The sequence below is a fragment of the Carassius auratus genome, chromosome 35 (genome assembly GCF_003368295.1).
Source record: "Carassius auratus strain Wakin chromosome 35, ASM336829v1, whole genome shotgun sequence".
NCBI lineage: Eukaryota > Metazoa > Chordata > Actinopteri > Cypriniformes > Cyprinidae > Carassius > Carassius auratus.
The window spans coordinates 13,635,731-13,654,569 of NC_039277.1; the positions used below are offsets into that span (position 1 = coordinate 13,635,731).

General features: G+C 35.7%; 2 protein-coding genes across 2 annotated transcripts; both read left to right on the forward strand.

Moving 5' to 3' along the window:
• The first annotated feature begins 4,603 nt into the window (after positions 1 to 4,603).
• LOC113054503 (serpin H1-like) lies at positions 4,604 to 8,467 on the forward strand. Its single transcript, XM_026220107.1, has 5 exons — positions 4,604 to 4,735; positions 5,736 to 6,338; positions 6,420 to 6,518; positions 7,257 to 7,489; positions 7,582 to 8,467. The coding sequence occupies exons 2-5, from the start codon at positions 5,762 to 5,764 to the stop codon at positions 7,882 to 7,884; spliced, it is 1,212 nt and encodes a 403-aa protein (XP_026075892.1). The 5' UTR covers positions 4,604 to 4,735; positions 5,736 to 5,761; the 3' UTR covers positions 7,885 to 8,467.
• A 323-nt stretch (positions 8,468 to 8,790) lies between these two features.
• LOC113054504 (alkaline ceramidase 3-like) lies at positions 8,791 to 16,487 on the forward strand. The gene is made up of 10 exons (XM_026220108.1): positions 8,791 to 8,934; positions 11,560 to 11,670; positions 11,815 to 11,867; positions 12,056 to 12,108; positions 12,443 to 12,524; positions 13,025 to 13,060; positions 13,356 to 13,414; positions 14,122 to 14,223; positions 14,665 to 14,769; positions 14,850 to 16,487. The coding sequence occupies exons 1-10, from the start codon at positions 8,832 to 8,834 to the stop codon at positions 14,947 to 14,949; spliced, it is 804 nt and encodes a 267-aa protein (XP_026075893.1). The 5' UTR covers positions 8,791 to 8,831; the 3' UTR covers positions 14,950 to 16,487.
• The last annotated feature ends 2,352 nt before the right edge of the window (positions 16,488 to 18,839 follow it).

An 18,839-nucleotide genomic window follows, 5' to 3' on the forward strand; every position in this document is an offset into this window, starting at 1 on the left:
CAAGTGAGCAACATTCTTTCAACATTCTGATGCCTGAGAAATGCCAGCGCCATCAGCTGTGTTTTCACTGATCTTCACAAAGTGGCCTGGAGGTGTATACTTTGAAATCTGTGCTGTTAATGGTTTGTATCTTTGAACAGTGTCATGTTAGATGTTAATGAGAAACAGCCCGTTCAGCCCCCACACACAAATTTCAGATGATCACGTCTTAATGTTAGAAACTCGAAATATACAGTCAAATGTCGAAAACTGATTTTTATATACAAAACTTAAGCATATTTTATAAAATTCCTCCAAACCAAATGACCTGAGATCTGCTATTCACAATATAATTCCATACATCTTTATTTCTCCTTAGATAATTAATAAATACTTTTTCTAATACCTCACTATATATTTTAAGATTTAAGCTTAAAACTAACCAGTGGTGGACGAAGTACACAAATCAAGTACTTGAGTAAAAGTACAGATACGAATAATAAAATATTACTCCAGTAAAAGTAAAAGTACTCCTTTTTCAATTTTACTCAAGTGAAAGTACAAAAGTACTCAATTTTGTATGTACTTAAGTAAAAAAGTACTGAAAGATAGATGTTTGAAATTTTATATAGGCTAATTTAATTTTATATTAGCACATTTTTTTTTTTTTTTTTTTATAATCCTACTGCTCAAAATACCTGGGATTTTTTCCAAAATAACCACTATATGGAGTCAAGATATATTTTTGTTGTTGATATGGACTACGCTTACGAGAGTAATGTTCACTGTGAAGCTTACACTGTGATGTACCTGAGAGAAAACAGAGATGATAATCTGATCTTCACCCGTAAGAAAAAAAGTATTTTAAAGTTTGTGGTTTTACAGAACACCACAGTTATATATGACAAGATAATAAGGCCTGAAGTTAGGAAGAACATCTTAAGGAAAATATAATTATATTTTCTTAATGATTTTTTTACTTCTCAAACCTTGTCTGCGGTGTAAAAACACCCCTGGCCAAACGGGGTGCATCTCTTCCCCTCTTTGATAATTACTGTAGTTACCATGTTCTGAACATCACATCCTTTCTTTTCTCCCCAGATGTAATCTATATATCTATATATCTATATCTATCTATCTATCTATCTATCTATCTATCTATCTATATATATATATATATATATATATATATATATATATATATATGAAGAGTTCAGATGCAAAAGCCTCTAAGTGCCATCTGAAATTTTCAGTTGAGTCATTTTACTTTAATGGCAATTTGCAGGTCCTTTTCCAGGTTATTAAAGTGAAATAACTATTATAATTATATATATATAGGTGGTTGAATAAAAATATTTGGACATTATTTATAAAAATTACCTCAAGTTAGCACCAGCAAGCCTGCTAGACATTTAGCATCAGCTACAATATTTACTTATTTTCAGTACTGTTCTGAATAAACATTCATGTCTGTCTAACCTTACTCGTCTAAAAAAAATCTCAAACATGCTCCGAAGTCCCAATCTGAATCAACCGAGTCGCCAACAGGCTCCGAAATGCCCATCTGAATCAACCTAGTTGCGAAAATGCTCCGAAGTGCCGATCTGAATCAACCGAGTCGCGAACAGGCTCCGATGATCTGAATCAACCGAGTCGCGAACAGGCTCCGATGATCTGAATCAACCGAGTCGCGAACATGCTCCGAAGTGCCGATCTGAATCAACCGAGTCGCGAACAGGCTCCGATGATCTGAATTAACCGAGTCGCGAACATGCTCCGAAGTCCCAATCTGAATCAACCGAGTCGCCAACAGGCTCCGAAGTGCCGATCTGAATCAACCTAGTTGCGAACATGCTCCGAAGTCCCAATCTTAATCAACCGAGTCGCGAACAGGCTCCGAAGTGCCGATCTGAATCAACCGAGTCGCGAACAGGTTCCGAAGTGCCGATCGGTATCAACCGAGTCGCGAACATGCTCCGAGTTGCCGATCTGAATCAACCGAGTCGGGAACATGCTCCGAAGTGCCGATCTGAATCAACCGAGTCGCGAACAGGCTCCGAAGTCCTGATCTGAATCAACCGAGTCGCGTACAGGCTCCGAAGTACCGATCTGAATCAACCGAGTCGCGAACATGCTCCGAAGTTCCGATCTGAATCAACCGAGTCGCGAACAGGCTCCGAGTTGCCGATCTGAATCAACCGAGTCGCGAACATGCTCCGAAGTGCCGATCTGAATCAACGGAGTCGCGAAAATGCTCCGAAGTCCAGAAGTCCCGATCTGAATCAACCGAGTCGCGAACAGGCTGTGAAGTCCCGATCTGAATCAACCGAGTCGCGAACAGGCTCCGAAGTCCCGATCTGATCAACCGAGTCGCGAACATGCTCCGAAGAGCCGATCTGAATCAACAGAGTCGCGAATAGGCTCCGAATTGCCGATCTGAAAACTTCGACCAAAGAATGTAAAAAATAATTATATTTCTCTAATAACTCTAACTCTACAACTCAGACTCAGATCACTATATCTAAAAATAAATCGCTATAGTAAAAGAGAGAGGAGTGAAGTTTCCTACCGTTCTGCTGTGTTTGGTCCTCAAGCGCGTCTGACGCTCCGCGGCGCGTCTCCGCCCCTCACACGCGCGTTTACAGCGCTAAATTAATCATCTTTGCTAATTATTATACATTTACTTCATTGTCAGCTTCAGGTACTTATTATTGTTCAATGAACTGTTTGAAACAAAAAAAGGTTGTATTTCAGCGCTCGCAATATCTCACGGTTATTTATAGTCTTACTTCTGTAGACTCACACGGTTCATTTGAATCAGTGAGTGGTCGACTCCAGAACAGCTGCAATCGGATCATTCTAATTCGTAAACGAATCGTTTGGTGCGATTCGCGATCCGATTTAAAGGTTTATTTTGAAAAGACTCAGTTCGTTCATGATGAATCAGACACCGCTTCTGCGTGTCGGAGCACGTGATATATTATAGGGAGTAACAATATGTTTTATGAAATGTAGTGAAGTTAAAAGTATGATCTTATACTTTGGAATGTAGTGAAGTAAAAGTAAAAGTTACTCAAAATAAAACTACTTCAGTAAAGTACAGATACTTGAAAAATGTACTTAAGTACAGTAACGAAGTAAAGCTACTCCGTTACTGTCCACCACTGAAACTAACAGATGAAGATAACAGATTTTAGACTTTTAGATAGCTGAAGCAATGGTTTGACGTTAAAAACATCTTGATGGATTTGTTTCTTAGTACAAATATGCAGCTTTTAACTTCTCAAAATGTTAATTGTTGGAATGGAGTCATCTGGATTACTTGTGGATTATTGGGATGTTTTATCAGCTGTTTGAACTCTCATTCTGACGGCACCCATTCACTGCAGTGGATCCATTGGGGAGCAAGTAATGTCATGCTGAATTTCTTTAAACATTAGGAAATGCTTTTGCAGTGCTGAGGACACTTATATGAAATATTACTGAGATCCCTCCAAGTCTCTTGAGCTTTAACCCTTTAACTGTCACCCGGTCCCGTATATGGAACGCCTACATTTACTTCACCATATAACAATGAAATCTAATCTAATCTTAACAAATTATATATCGTTGGAAAGGTCTAAGACTCCCAAATATATATTTTACCAATGTTTTTGTAAAAAATGATGCAGGAAAGGAATAGATTAATTTATGACAAGAGTGCACCCTCAAAAATCTACATTATAACAGGAGTTTTGACCTTTGTTTAAAAAAAGACTTTTGCCTTTTTCTCTATCAAATTTTAGAAATCATCAGAAATTATTTATCAACTGAAAACTTAAAATCTCAAAATTTATCCTTTAAAACCCATTTTAAAATCAGACATTGCATTACCATGTAAATGGTACATCAATTTCATGTTACAAAACATTTTCATTCATGAATTATAAAAATGTACGTTTGGAACGTCCACTATAAAGTTTATGTTCAAAGTGACAGCCAATTCTAAGCAATAGAATGTTCCAGGATACTTTATGCATTGCAGTGCTTCATGTTTGTACAACAGGATTCCTAGTTCTGTATAAAGAAGAGGAAGATAAAAAGCATTTTAGTTTAGTGCATAAACAATGTCTTATGCACCCAGCTAGACAGATAAAAACTCTGTCTTGTTTTGTCTGCTGTCTTTTTGCAGGCCCAGACATGAACAACTAAAACATGGCACACAGAAGAGAGAGGGTGAAGAGACGGATGGATGGGATGGGAGTGGAAGCAGAACAACCACTTAACCTCTTATTTTTACTGTTACTTTCATAATATACTTTGCATTTTCTGAACAAATTATGAAAATAATGAATAAAATGTAATTTAGAATATCAAGTATTTACACCAGGTTTTAGACTAAATTTGTTTACTTCTTACTAGGAAGTATTTAAATATGATTTGATGTAAATCAGTAAATCTGGTGTCCACATTTCTGAATTACATACACCTTTTTTCAAACTCACCAATTTCCTGCATGAAAAAGCACTTTAGTTTAGCCATTGTGTGAGCAGGAAATGGGCCAGTTCCTGCTGCCTTTAGGACCTTGAGGAGAGAGTCCAGTTCCTACAGTAACTGGATCTGGGGGAGGTCTCTGAAAAAACGGGAACCATTATAATGCTCCTTTCCCAACTTCTAGAAGTTTCTTTTCCTTACTACTAGGTCTGCATTAAGGATTTGGTGTCCGGGGAAGCTGAAAGATCCAAGAGGCTGCAGAAGTTTTCGGGAGTTCTGAGAGGTGAGTAATAGATGCCAATACAGCTGTGAAAACACATTTTGCATTCCGTCTTCATTAGCAGCATACATTTTTTTGTATTTATTTTATATTGTATTTCATAAAATAATCCTTGACTTAATTTTTTAAATGTAAAATAAATTTTTGTATGAGACTTTTGAACTTTTATAGCTTTACTCAAAGCTGAAAAGATGCTCGTAAGCAGCTAAGTGCTTTGATTAACTGTGTTTGTGTGATGATTAGAAAGGTTTTTATGCACACATCACAGTTCCAAACGTTCTCAATTGTTTCTTCAGGCTCTGACATGTAGGCTTAATAAAAGGTCATTCATTGAGAGGGTGTATTTGCACAACCGAAGGCAACGTTTTGGGCTGTTCACTGGTAGAGGGGTGGTGCAAAGCTGCACAAACAGTCTGATTGAAGTCTGATGATCCCCCAATAGTGTCAGAACGTCCTGCCAGTCCTTCCTGAAACAAATATTGAAAATAATAAATGGTTGAGTATCAAATATGCATATTAGAATGATATCTGAAGGATCATGTAACACTGAAGACTGGAGTAATGATGCTGAAAATACAGCTGTGCAATCAGAAAAATACAATTAATTTTTAAAATGAATTAAAATAGAAATTAGTTTTAATATTATTTCACAATATTACGATTTTTTTGATCAAATAAATGGAGCCTTGGTGAGCATTAGAGACTTTCAAGACATGAAAAGGAAAAACAAAGTTAAGGATCTCTGATCTTCTGAGAGCTTAGTGAAGTTACAACAGTGAATGTGACAGTTATGTAACATTCCTGCCATAATGTCTGCTGGACTTTCTTAAGCATAGCAGGCCGATCATTAAATACTAATGGAATTTAAAATTACAGCTCTAATATATACTGCCGCTGGTCAGGAACTAAAACACAGTCTCCAGCTCTACAGATAAAGAAAACCATCTCATATTTATGTAAAATAACTTTGAACCACATTGACTAATCTTTTCTACATTAATAGGTTGTAAATTTACCACTTCCAAAATCATGTTGGTGTTAAACGTGGTTCTCTTGTGCCTGCTGGCCACAGTGAGTGCGAACAAGACCCTCAGCAGCCATGCCTCCATCCTGGCTGACAACAGCGCCGATTTGGCCTTCAACCTGTACCAAAACCTGGCAAAAGAGAAGGACATTGAAAACATCCTGATTTCTCCAGTGGTTGTGGCGTCCTCGCTGGGTTTGGTGGCTCTCGGAGGGAAATCCAACACTGCTTCTCAGGTCAAAACCATCCTGAGCGCCACTACAGTGAAGGATGAGCAGCTCCACTCGGGGCTGTCTGAGCTTCTCACCGAGGTCAGCAACTCAACAGCACGCAATGTCACCTGGAAGATCAGCAACCATTTGTATGGGCCCAGCTCTGTGAGCTTCGCCGACGACTTTCTGAAGAGCAGCAGGAAGCATTATAATTACGAGCACTCCCAAATAAATTTCCGTGAAAAGCGCAGTGCGGTGAAAGCAATCAATGAATGGGTTTCGAAGTCCACCGACGGCAAGCTGCCCGAGGTGACCAAAGATGTGGAGAAGACAGATGGAGCCATGATCATCAATGCCATGTTTTATAAACGTAAGTCTTGATTATCATTAGAATGAGAAGCAATTTGTAGATTCATTAACTAATAAGGTGTTTTCTCTGCTTTCTCTCCAGCACACTGGGATGAGCAGTTTCATCATAAGATGGTGGATAATCGTGTGTTTTTAGTGCATCGCTCCTACACTGTCTCTTTACCCATGATGCATCGCACAGGTGAGGCCGAGGTTAATCAGATACGAGATCCTGATCCTGATCCTGAAACACAGAATGAAGTGTAACTTAGTGGTTAATAGTAATTTGTGGGGAATTTTTCATTACGAAATATTTTTTCGGGCAATACTAGTGTTGATGTTTACAAAAATTTGGTTTTCATTATTAAAGTTTATTTATGTAAAATATTGTTTAATTTTTCACTGGCATATTGTTTAATATGTATCATATTGTTTAATTTTAGTCAGTGCATTTAATTAAACAAAAATATTTTAGATCACAAAATTATGCAACAGTGTAAAATTAAACTAAGAATTGAAATATCTGATTTAATTATCATTTTGTATTAAGTATATAAATTAGATTTTGTTTCAAAATATCCCTTAAATTTAGTCATGTTATATTCTTTCATTTTAAAGAATAAATTTATGTTTAACTTAATGAATATATTAAATGAACATATAGTAATTTCAGTCAACATAAATGACAGTAATTTGGATTATAGAAGTTACATATTTAAACATATTTATAACATATAAAATGTTTTTACAATTAATCTATTAAATATTTAGTTAAATGTAAAAAATACATTTGTTAACATTTTTGTCAGTGCATTAAAAAAGTGTTCAAAACTCACTTAACTACTATCATTTAACAGCTGTTTAAAAAAAAAAAAATTAATTCCAGCCTTCCTTCATTTGCCCTTACATGTTTACGTCATATATTCATGCTCTCTTTCAGGCATTTATGGCTTCTTTGATGACACAACCAACAACCTTTTACTTCTGGACATGCCACTGGCCCATAAGATGTCGTCTATAGTGTTTATCATGCCGTACCATGTAGAATCCCTGGAGAGAGTGGAGAAACTGCTGACACGCCAACAACTGAACACCTGGATCAGTAAAATGGAACAGAGAGCGGTTGCGGTGTCTCTGCCAAAGGTCAGCGTGGAGGTCAGCCACGACCTGCAGGTATGGCTAGTCTGCAGTTTCAGCAAGCTGTTATATTAGTATCAACTCACCTGTGATTTCAATTGCTAAAATAATGCCACATTTTCTTGCAGAAACATCTCACTGAACTGGGTCTAACTGAAGCTGTGGACAAGGCCAAAGCTGATCTGTCCAACATCTCAGGGAAGAAGGACCTCTATCTGTCCAACGTGTTTCATGCCTCCGCCATGGAGTGGGACACTGAGGGAAATCCACCCGATACTAGCATCTATGGTACCGACAAGCTTAAGAACCCCAAACTCTTCTACGCTGACCATCCCTTCATCTTCCTGGTGAAGGACAAGAAGACAAACTCCATTCTTTTCATGGGCAGACTTGTTCGACCGAAGGGTGATAAAATGAGGGATGAATTGTAATTTGTTCATTTAAATGTGACTGTACCTGGTTAATGAGTCTGTGTGGAGATGGTACACCTGAGTTCGTTCCATTAGATCTGCGGACAACCATGTGCTATATGTTACGTTTACTTTGAAAATTGACATTTAGGTGCCTCATAATGTTTTTTGTTATAAAAAAATGCAAGTGTACTTGACAAAGTATCGTAAATTCACATCTAAATCGGTTTCTGAGAAGTGCAGCATGCTTATATTAAGTATGATCTCCATGAAATTTGCTATAAATCCACACAAAATGCTTTTTTGCTCAGGGGTTTATCTGTTTTTCTTTGGGTATCGATTGCTGGAGTGCAAAACTCACTATGCTGAGAGTTTGTTTTCTGAACAAACCTGTGGATTTTGTTTCACAAGGTGCCTGCGAGTTCACCACGCCATGCTGAAACATTCCACTCAGAAGTCCACACTTGTGTCTGCACTAATACTGTATCTGCACTAGACAGCATGTGATATGAGCCCACGTCTACGCTTGTATTCGCATTGTCATTGTCCCAAAACACAGTTAGTTTGTTCCTTTTTTTTTCAATAAAATCAGCATCACTGAGAATTAAACTGTTTCTGGAGTTTCTGTATAAAAACACAAAGCTCTGGCGACATCTAGCGTGATTCGGTGGAACGACATAAATGTTTACTGCACGTGAACAAAGACTACAGAAAAACGGCAACAATCACTGTAATCTTGATTTATCTGATTAGAAAAAAATATATATATGGCAAAATAAAATTGAATGGCAATTTAAAGTATGTATTTTCTCAGTGTAAGGTAAAATGGTAGTTTTGGATATTGTATGATATGTCAATAGTAGATACATGTACGTTGGGAATGTCATTGTACTTTGATTTATACTGTGACTGAATCCGTTACCGTACAAGCGAGTGAGGCGACTCCTCCCTCTTATGTCTCTCTCATCATGGCTCCGGCGGCGGACAGGACGGGCTACTGGGGAACACCGACCTCAACTCTCGACTGGTGCGAGGAGAATTATGTGGTCTCGTATTATGTCGCAGAATTCTGTAAGTACGTTTGAACGGTGGCCTTATGCTCGGGACACTCGGTTCATGGTAAATACGGATGTTAAAACGGGAGAGGTCAGGTGGGAGTATCGCCGAATCCTACTATGAGAAGACGTGATGCTTAATATTAATGAGGCAATCCTTCGTTATTGGACGGTTGCGGTTTATCGTCAGCATATCCTAATTAATATTGATTAGCCAGGTCTGTTCCATTGGAAGGTGTCGAAGCAACGTCAAAACTACTAAATTAATATTAAAATGGAAAGCTTTGTTCATAGAAAGATACGAAGCAACGTCAGCCTGACCTAATTAAAATTAATAAGCATTTGTCGTAGTAGGATTCGTAACTTGACAGTTGACAGCCGAGGCCAGCGACCCTACGTCCGCATTGAACTATTGTATCATAAGCTCAATAACAAATAAGAAAAATCACACAAATGACCGGAAAGAGAATCAATGAAACCCAGTGTGTGTCAATATATGGGCAAGAGCTCCTGCCGACGATACTGGTTTTCAGTGAAATGAAAGAGTGAACAGAAAACGTTCTTTATTTACCATCATCACGTTGATGTTTTCTTGTGTTAAGCGTTCTTTTATTTGCTTTAATTGACAGGGACATAGTAGCCTACATTAATAAAACATTCTTGTAAATGTACCAGAATTACCCAAATGCTATTTTACATCCGTTATTATAAAATGACTATGAGGATTGTCTGAAAATGTGAACTAGGATTGAAAGCTGCTAGAATTTAGCTCAGGAAGTTCAACGTAGTTATGAAGAACTATATAACCAGCAACATAACTTGTACTGTAAATATGCATACCAGGTTTATGATAATACTACTCATACTAACTATAATACTAGAGTAATTGCATTGAGTTTCGTTGGTCCCTGCTGACAGAAAAACAGACTAAGTTTGCTGGTCTTAGCTGGTAGGCTACAGTTGGTCTGATTGACTGAAAAGTACACAAATAGTAATAAATGTAAACAACAATCTAAGTAAAAAAATGAAAAATGCAACAATTGAAAAATGAAAAACAGCTGAATAATTAAACCACAATCCCGATATTAAAGGAGAAACAGCTATATCCCATATCCCGAATAAATTTTTTTTGATATTAGCAAAATATTTTAACAAATAAATTACAAAAATAATGCAAAATATATAAGCTGATTATATACCATAAATATGAAAGTATGGAAGGACACAGTGTACAGAGCCATTACATCTCCATGTTGTTTGCTGAAGTAGGTTTCCGATAAGTTGGTCAAAGGGCGCAGATTGTGACTGTAAACCCAATAAAACATTTATAATAAGAGAGCTTGAATTCCCTCTGTAATTTCATGTGAGGATTTAGGATAGTGTTTTTTTTATTTAAGAATGTAATAATTTGACAACATAAATTACACAGTCATATTTCAAACATGAGTTTAATCGCTGCTAGAACCAACAGGAATTTCAGTGCCATTTGAGATCATGAGGGGCCTTAGGTGTCCAGCGGGAACCTGTTGCCTTGTGAGGGAATGTGCCATGTTCAGTATGATGAGCCATATATACAAAGAGTGAAACAATAGGACTGTAAACACCATGTTAGGTCTTTCTAACATAGGGTTAGTTTTCTTGAACTCGGCAAAGAGGCACAATAGCAGTCTGATGGCTGCTGGTTGTGCTAAGAAGACAGTTTGGATGAAGTTCACTCATCTATTGTTGATAACCATTCAAGTGGAAATTCAGTGCAGTTTTTTACTACTATCATTAATAGAATAACTCAAATATGGCTTAAAGTTCACCCAAAAAATTGCTGAAAATGTTTGCACCCTCAGGCCATCCAGGATGTAGATTAATATGTTTCTTCATATCTGGATAAATTTAGCATTACATTATTTGCTCACCACTGGATCCTCTGCAGTGAATGGGCGCCGTCAGAATCAGAGTCCAAACTGATAAAAACATCACAGTAATTCACAAGTAATCCACATGACTCCACAGTCTATTAATGAGTTTCTTAATGCTGTGTGTTTGTAAAAAACAAATGCATCATTAAGGCGTTAACTTTAAACTGTCGCTCTTGGCAATAATATGAGTCCATAATCCATAATTCAGTGTAAAAGCCCTCTTGTCCCCGCACATCAAAATCCTCCATCATATATGTTTAGAACTATTTTCACTTGTAAAGGTGCTTGATCTGTGCAAATTTCTCTTGTGATTAAGAAGAGAAGACGTTTTCATTGGAGAAAGCATTATTGATAGAGGACTCATATTCTACCCGGAAGCAACAGTTTGATGTTAAAAACATCTTAATGATGACTGTGTTTATTAAGACCATACAGCTTTTCACCTCACAAGATGTTAATTGTTGGACTGGAGTGGTGTGGATTACTTGTGGATTATTGTGATGTTTTTATCAATCTCATTCTGACGGCACCCATTTACTGCTGAGGATCCACTGGTGAGCAAGTGATGGAATTATAAATTTTTGATACATCAATGTGCTTTGATGATGAAACAAACTCATCTCTACATCTTGGATTGGTGAGATCATTTTCATTTAATCTTTGGGTGAAATATCCCCTTAATGTTTAAATTAATTAAAATGAAAACACTGTTTCTTTGCATTCTTCAGGGAATACTGTCAGTAACCTGATAATGATCCTACCTCCCATTTATGGGGCCATTCAGACGTGTAAAGAAGGTTTGGAAGTACGCTATGTGTGGTCCTTTTTAGGACTTGCTGGTACGTATCCTTCACATGATTTTATTTAATCACAAACCTAATTTTTTTATGGAGTGACCTGTCACCCAGTTATTAAGACTATTTCCTAAACAAATGGAGATAAAATGTACTGTTTTTTATATTGTCTCTCTTTTCTCTGTACAGCCGTAGGAATTGGTTCATGGTGCTTCCACATGACACTACAGTATGAAATGCAGGTACACTTGTCTTCTCTTCAGCCTTTCAAAGTGTGCATCTTGTTCCCAGGCACATGAAAAGCTTATTTTCATTTTCATTCTCATAGCCACAAAGCTGCTTCTCTAACGAAACATCCCAAAAGTAATAGCACTAATTCACATTTGACACAAAATGCGCTGTCAATCTCTGGAATGTCTTTTGCTTTTAGTTACTGGATGAGCTGCCAATGATCTACAGCTGCTGCATCTTTGTCTACTGTCTGTAAGTTGACATTTCTTAAACCTGCAAAGTCACACTGGCTGACTTCAACTTTGACCTCTGAACACTCAACATAAGCTTAATGCGTCATGTATTTGATTATAAATACAGTAAAAAGTGACATTTTGTTACATTTATTATTTTATTTGAAAGATGTTTTGTTCATAACTTATAAATGTCTTTACTGTTGCTTTTGATCAATTCAATGTATCCTTGTTGAATAAAATATTAATTTCTTTCTTTAAAAAAATCAAAATAAAAATCCCTGACCTCAAACTTTTGAATGGTAATGCATAATTTTTGTGACTGATCTGAATGCATATCTCACATATTACAGATATGAATGCTTCAAGCAAGAGCGTGCTGTTAACTATTTGTCAATTACACTTTTGCTGACCTTCAGTATTATCGTTAGCGTGGTAAGTTTTTTCTTTGCTGTCCTAAACTTTCTAGAAAATATACAGTTGGACACAAATGTCAGAGTTTCTACTGTTTTATTTTTCTAATTTAGTACAAACCTTTTCATTTCAAATAAAATAAAAATAAAAAAACCTAAATGATTTAAAAATAAAGTATTAATATTTCTTAATATTGCATCCATATGTTCCATATTATAAAGAATGATTTATGATTGTTATTTATTCTTTATCTGGATCCCCATTATATACCATAAAGTGGCAACGGCACTATGCATAGATATTTAAAAATAAAAATAACAATGGAAAAATAGTGACTTATTTCCGCTTTTTCATATTACACTTTCATTGTTTTCATTGTTCATCCTTGTTTTAAATGAATAAAATCCCAGATTTTCACTGCATTTTCAGACCCCACTGTTTATGTACTGTATATATTATTGATATTTTTTGCTATTTCTTTTCTCCATGCTCAGAAAGTGCACTTAATTTGTCTTTTGTAGGTTTACCTGATATGGAAGGAGCCTGTGTTTCATCAGGTGAGGTCTAACTGAACATTAAGAACATTTAACGCTGCATTAAGAGCTTTTCTAATTTGGTTTGTCAGGTGTCAGTATTTGTTGTCTGTTTCTATTGTTTAAGGGCATGGCAGTAGGTTGTGTATCTATTCACACTCAGGGTATTGAAATGTATAATTGCTCTTATCTCTATGTTTAACACAGCAGGCACAACACTTTTATGTAAAGCTCAGTGAAAACAACTCACAATTCAAACAGTAATATGGTTTATATAACAGATGGTACTCAATGTTAACAGTCTTATTATTTTCCCCAGGTCATGTACGCCGCGCTTGTGGCTTTCTTGGTGATTCGCTCCGTTTTCATAGTCACATGGTGAGTGAATGAATCCTTATCACTTCCAAATCTGTATTCACTGCATTAAAACACATTTTACTTTCTATAATGTTACATATTTACAAGACAAAAAACAATGCTATTTTATTATAGTAGCCTTGAATGCAGAAGTATTTTTCTATAGGAAAATTATTTATTAATGAGTTGTCTGCTATGAACCAAACCAACCAGCTACGAGGTGTATCACAAATGAAGAAAATGGATAAAAAAAGTACAAGACTGTGTGCTGAACAGCTTTAATGAAAGAATGAAATACAATCCCACTAAACACACAGAGAATGATTTGTGTGCAGAATTATGTGTAATATAGTTTTTCTCTATTACATTTGCTGTTAAACACAATTATACAAAAAAAAAATTATATTTGAAATAACGGGCTGATGACTTCAACAAATACAAATACCACTGATTAACAAGCTTGTATCTTACAGCAAGTCTGTCTATCATTCAAAATTAATTCCCCTATGGAGAAAATGAATGGGATTTTATGTCCAGAACCCAACTGTTGCACTTTATTGATTGTATTGAGAAAAGTGGATGTTCTGTTCCAGAATGTAGCCACATCTTAATACGAGTTTGCTAAAACAATGTGTGTAATAAAACATATTATGGATAATGTTTTAATCTGTGTCACTGTGTATTATGCAGTTAAATAAGTGCATTAACTTCTTTTGTGTGCTTTGCAGGGTATATCCGTGGCTCAGAGCCCTCGGCTTTACATCATTAAGTGTCTTCCTGTTGGGATTCGTATTATGGAACATTGATAATATCTTTTGTGACTCTCTAAGGTAGATTTACACTTACATTACATTACATTTATGTATTTAGCATCATTTTAATTTTAGTCAACAAAATTAAGATTTTAGTTTACTAGTGCAAAATTAAATTCAATATTGAATTCAATATTGAAATATTTATAAATTAATTTTCCAAATATTTACGAAAAGAAATAAAAATGCAGAGTTGTTAAATGTTAAAATATTTATTTATATTTAAAATATGCATGAATGAATAAAGATTTTTCAGTTTTACTGAAATTGCATGTAATTTTAGTGAACAAAATTCATTTTAGTAAGAAAGGTTTTGTCTATTAATACAACTTAGAACATTATTTAGATCTGTTGTGCTCTTGAGTTGTGTTCTGTGGTTGACCAAGCAAAATGAGAGCAGATGAAATAATATGAAAACCTGAAGAGGTCATTAATTGTTTGTCGCTGTGTTTGGTTCAGAGCAACACGGCAGAGGCTGCCCCCTGTGGTCGGAGCAGTTACGCAGCTTCATGCCTGGTGGCACATTCTAACAGGCCTGGGTTCATATTTACACATTCTCCTCAGGTACATTACTATGAAGAGTTGATTTAATGGATGATGAATGTAAATATGCTCATTATTAATTTTATTTCTTTTTACCATAGCCTTCAGATTCGTTCAACCTACCTCAAGCGCAAACCAAAAGTGAAGTTTTTATGTGGCGTATGGCCGATGCTGCACATTGAATCTCAGAAGGCAAGTTGAAAACGACCTGAGAAGAGGAAGATGGACCAATCACAGACCTCAGACAGACAGAGGTCCAGCCAGTGAGCTTCAGTGGGAGCAGGAAGTGACGAACGGTTGTCGGTTTTGTTCCCCCGTTCCTGTGTTCCCCTTTCCACTCCGTTTGCCAAGTGCATTACTGAGAAAGCTGCCAAAAGATGGAAAGCTTTTGTCATTGTTATAGGTTAGATGAGCGGTTTGTGGTTTTGTGATTTTGCACACTATAATATGTATAAAAAAATATTCTTTAAATCTGAGGGTCTAATAAGCGAGAAAGGAGCGGACAAAACTAGGATTTGATTCTGGCCAGTATTTCTTTGTTGCCTTCATGAGGGAAACTAATATAGCTTGGATCATATCTAGTCAGATTGGTCGTCTTATATGTTTTACTTGCTGTTATATGTTTTACTGTAATAATGGTCATTAAGCCACTCACTTATGAATCAGCGTTCTTGAACAAATTGTTCAATTAATGATTCAGCGACTCACTCCTCACGACTGTTTTTTAACGAATCACTTACAGGACCGACTTAAAACTATTGATTCAAGGACACTGTTGTATAAAAATAAATATTTAAGCATGATTTTTGCAATTCAACCATCTCAAGCCTCTCATGTCACCAGTATGTAATTGAATTGATTTCATTTATTTTCATTTTTGGTAAACTAATTATGAATAGAGTGTTAACATGAACATTTTGAAGGAGTTATTATGAGTGCTAATTACATTGAGCTGAGATAAGATATAAAAATGCTGTTACTCAGTCTGATTGAAATCAAATAAAAACCTACTATCATTAGTAGGCTAAATAAATGTCTCATAAGCTAGATAGGCCTATCTATTATGCTCTCTATTGTTAATTAAAATTGACTACTTTAACTGCTACAGACAGCACTCGCTATCAGAAAAACAACAGTGAAATGTAGTTATGTGTGAAGACATGTTAGCTATTAATATCGATTCATTATTTGGTTTATGTATTATGCTTAGTTAATGGTTCAACACATTCATCTCTACGTGAAGCACAGTTGATAAAAAGAAAATCTCACATAATCCGTTGAGGCGTGAGGCACAGTGTTCCTGTAAAGTCTTGTTTGTATCATTGAGGGTGCCTTAGATTAAACTGTAGTTTTTTCCTTGTTGCCTTGATTTCCATTATATTAAATATATGGTGTCACACATCTAATGATACGAATAAAAGTAAGTGGTCAGTATTTTCTCTTAGTGTACGGTATAAATGAACTAACAACAGCAAAAATACTGGCGTTGTCACTGCATGCATTATATTGCCTAAATCCACTGACTCAGTTCTTTAGATAATAGGCAATACATTTTTGGACCTCTAATCATGCTTAATGACTGAAATTATGAGTTATAATAATGGAATATTGTGACTAACCCTCCCAGCATTGTCCTGTAAAAGCCGTTTAATGATGGATGTGTGTGTTTTTTGTATGTTTAGTGTGTGACTTGTAAAGATTTGTTGCCAAAACATTAAACATTGTTTTGATTGATTGTAGTTTGCTTGTACTTGTACGTACTACTAATATGATTCATGTCTGTAGCAAAATGTTTTTTTATATAGGCCTACACAACATTCATATTTTTTTACTATTATGTTGGAACATATGGACATGTCGACAGTATTTATAAACAGCTTTAGAAAACAAAAATGTGTAAGTTAAAATCTAAAATGAGTTAAATAAATAAATATATATATATATATATATATATATATATATATATATATATATATATATATATATATATATATATATATATATTTATTTATTTATTTATTTATTTAACTCATTTTAGATTTTAACTTACACATTTTTGTTTTCTTGAGGTTTGAGGTTTTCAGTTTTAACTAATCTGAAGCAGTTAAAATGTTTTGAAGGCAAAATAGTCTATCAGAAAAATAGATTTTTTTTTAATAATTATTATTATTATTAAGTCAGAATACACAAAATATAGTTTTAATGACAACAATATTTACAAATTTAATTGCATGCAAGAATTTTACTGTAAAAAGTAACTTTTTTTTTTAGGATAAGTTGGCTGAAATGACAATTTTATCAAATATTTTTAACTTTTTAAATAATCAGAAATAATTATGTCATCATGACCAGGCGTAACAATTTTAAGGAGTAAAACATGTTTCTTCTAAAAATGAAATTCTGAATAAGTTACTGTATTTAGCACAAATAAAAAAAAATAGGTATAGTAAGGAAATGCAATTCATCATGAACCTTAAACCTTTGCCCAAGTTACAGACATAATATCTGCTTTTATGGCACTGATTAATGATGTTATAAACTTGAATGTTTCATATTGAATTCTGATAATGTGTTTTAATGAAACAGGTACACTAATTATAGTGTAAAAGTCAAATGACCGTAAAGATTTTTATGATGATGCTTTCACATTCCTGCACAAAGTGTGTGTTGAGAGATTCTTCATTTGTGTGCTTCTAACAACTACATAAACAAAATAAAAAAAAACTCCCGCTGTCCTCTAGGGTATTATGAGTGGGTGCAGGTCTCTCCTTCAAGTTAGCTTTGGATGAAAGCATCTAAATGACTTGTAACTTTTGTCTTATTATTGTTTTCTTTTCTTTCTTTTTTTCGGCATACATGAAACCAAATCAAGTCAAGTTGAGCTTTATTTTCATTCCGCTACATGTGTGGACATACAGTGGAATTAAATGTCGTGCCTCACAGGACCGCGGTGCTAGTACAGACATACAACAATGAAGACATAAACCTATACACAACACAGTTTCAGTGTACTCCTCCGCGGGAGGTTGTTGTAGGTGGCTGCCTCTTTAAACATGTTTCAGTCTGTGCACTGAAAGCAGTCCTGTAGTTTTGAGGTAGCACAATCTGGCTAAACTGTGATGAGTTTTTGAACCAGTTCTTTCTGTCAGATCGATAGCAGGCAAGTCCATGTAGCTGAATGTTGATATATACGTAATATGTGTTGCTATGGTCAGAAAAATGTGTGTACTATATACACTATGTAAATATGCAGGAAGCTGTATATGATGTCACATGATGTTTCAAAACAAGTTATTTGTTATTTCTTCATGCATCACCACAGTATCCTTATATACTTAGGGAAGTCACTAGTGTGTAGACACTGGGAACTTCCTCTATTCAAGCCTATGTAAATAGCTATAACAGCTGTTTCACTGTGTGTGAAAATTCTGAGGAGGTGATTTGCGTAAACGCATTAGGATGGTGATGGTTACTTTTTATGGGTGTGAATAATTGCACAAAGATCATGATGCAAAATACACTGATGTAGCAATACAGCGCACATGTTAGCATGGGCAGGCTTCCAACATGTTCGGTGCTTGTCCTAAAATGGTTTTGAGTCTTTACATTTAGTTCCCTTCTCTTCTTCCAGTCATTATTGTGTTTAATGGAAGAAGTTAGCCCAACAGTTGTTTCACTTATCAAGTGTCCCATGTGTTTCAGATTAATAAATGGAACTGTTTTGAAGCTGGCCTGATGTCTCTAGAGTAAAATTCCTTATGTACAGAATCAGATCAGCTACATAAAACTGGTGCCGTGACCATCTTCAATACAACTGATCAGTTGCTGCCAATCACCGGGTGTTGCCTGTTTACATGGAGCTGTTCCCTTGTTTTCCCTGGAGTCATCAGGCCAGTCGCTGCAGATGTGGCCAGGTGTCAAATCGGAGATTGAGTCCTGCCTTCCACATAGTGATGTAGATATGTGCGGGCATGTTTAAACGAGCCATTGTGGGGGGGGGGGGGGGGGTATGGCAGAGTCTTAAGAATATCTTAAAGAATATCTCTTTGGATTTGAGACTTTAGTCTTTGCAACTTTACAGATCTTCTTTT

What these genes read in the sequence shown, in the direction of transcription:
- LOC113054503 (XM_026220107.1), top strand. Translation starts at nt 5,762, where the DNA reads ATGTTGGTGTTAAACGTGGTTCTCTTGTGCCTGCTGGCCACAGTGAGT. An exon ending in CAATGCCATGTTTTATAAAC is followed by an intron (nt 6,339 to 6,419) that starts GTAAGTCTTGAT and finishes CTTTCTCTCCAG; the next exon opens with CACACTGGGATGAGCAGTTT. An exon ending in ACCCATGATGCATCGCACAG is followed by an intron (nt 6,519 to 7,256) that starts GTGAGGCCGAGG and finishes GCTCTCTTTCAG; the next exon opens with GCATTTATGGCTTCTTTGAT.
- LOC113054504 (XM_026220108.1), top strand. Translation starts at nt 8,832, where the DNA reads ATGGCTCCGGCGGCGGACAGGACGGGCTACTGGGGAACACCGACCTCA. An exon ending in TGCATCTTTGTCTACTGTCT is followed by an intron (nt 12,109 to 12,442) that starts GTAAGTTGACAT and finishes CACATATTACAG; the next exon opens with ATATGAATGCTTCAAGCAAG. An exon ending in TATTTACACATTCTCCTCAG is followed by an intron (nt 14,770 to 14,849) that starts GTACATTACTAT and finishes TTTTTACCATAG; the next exon opens with CCTTCAGATTCGTTCAACCT.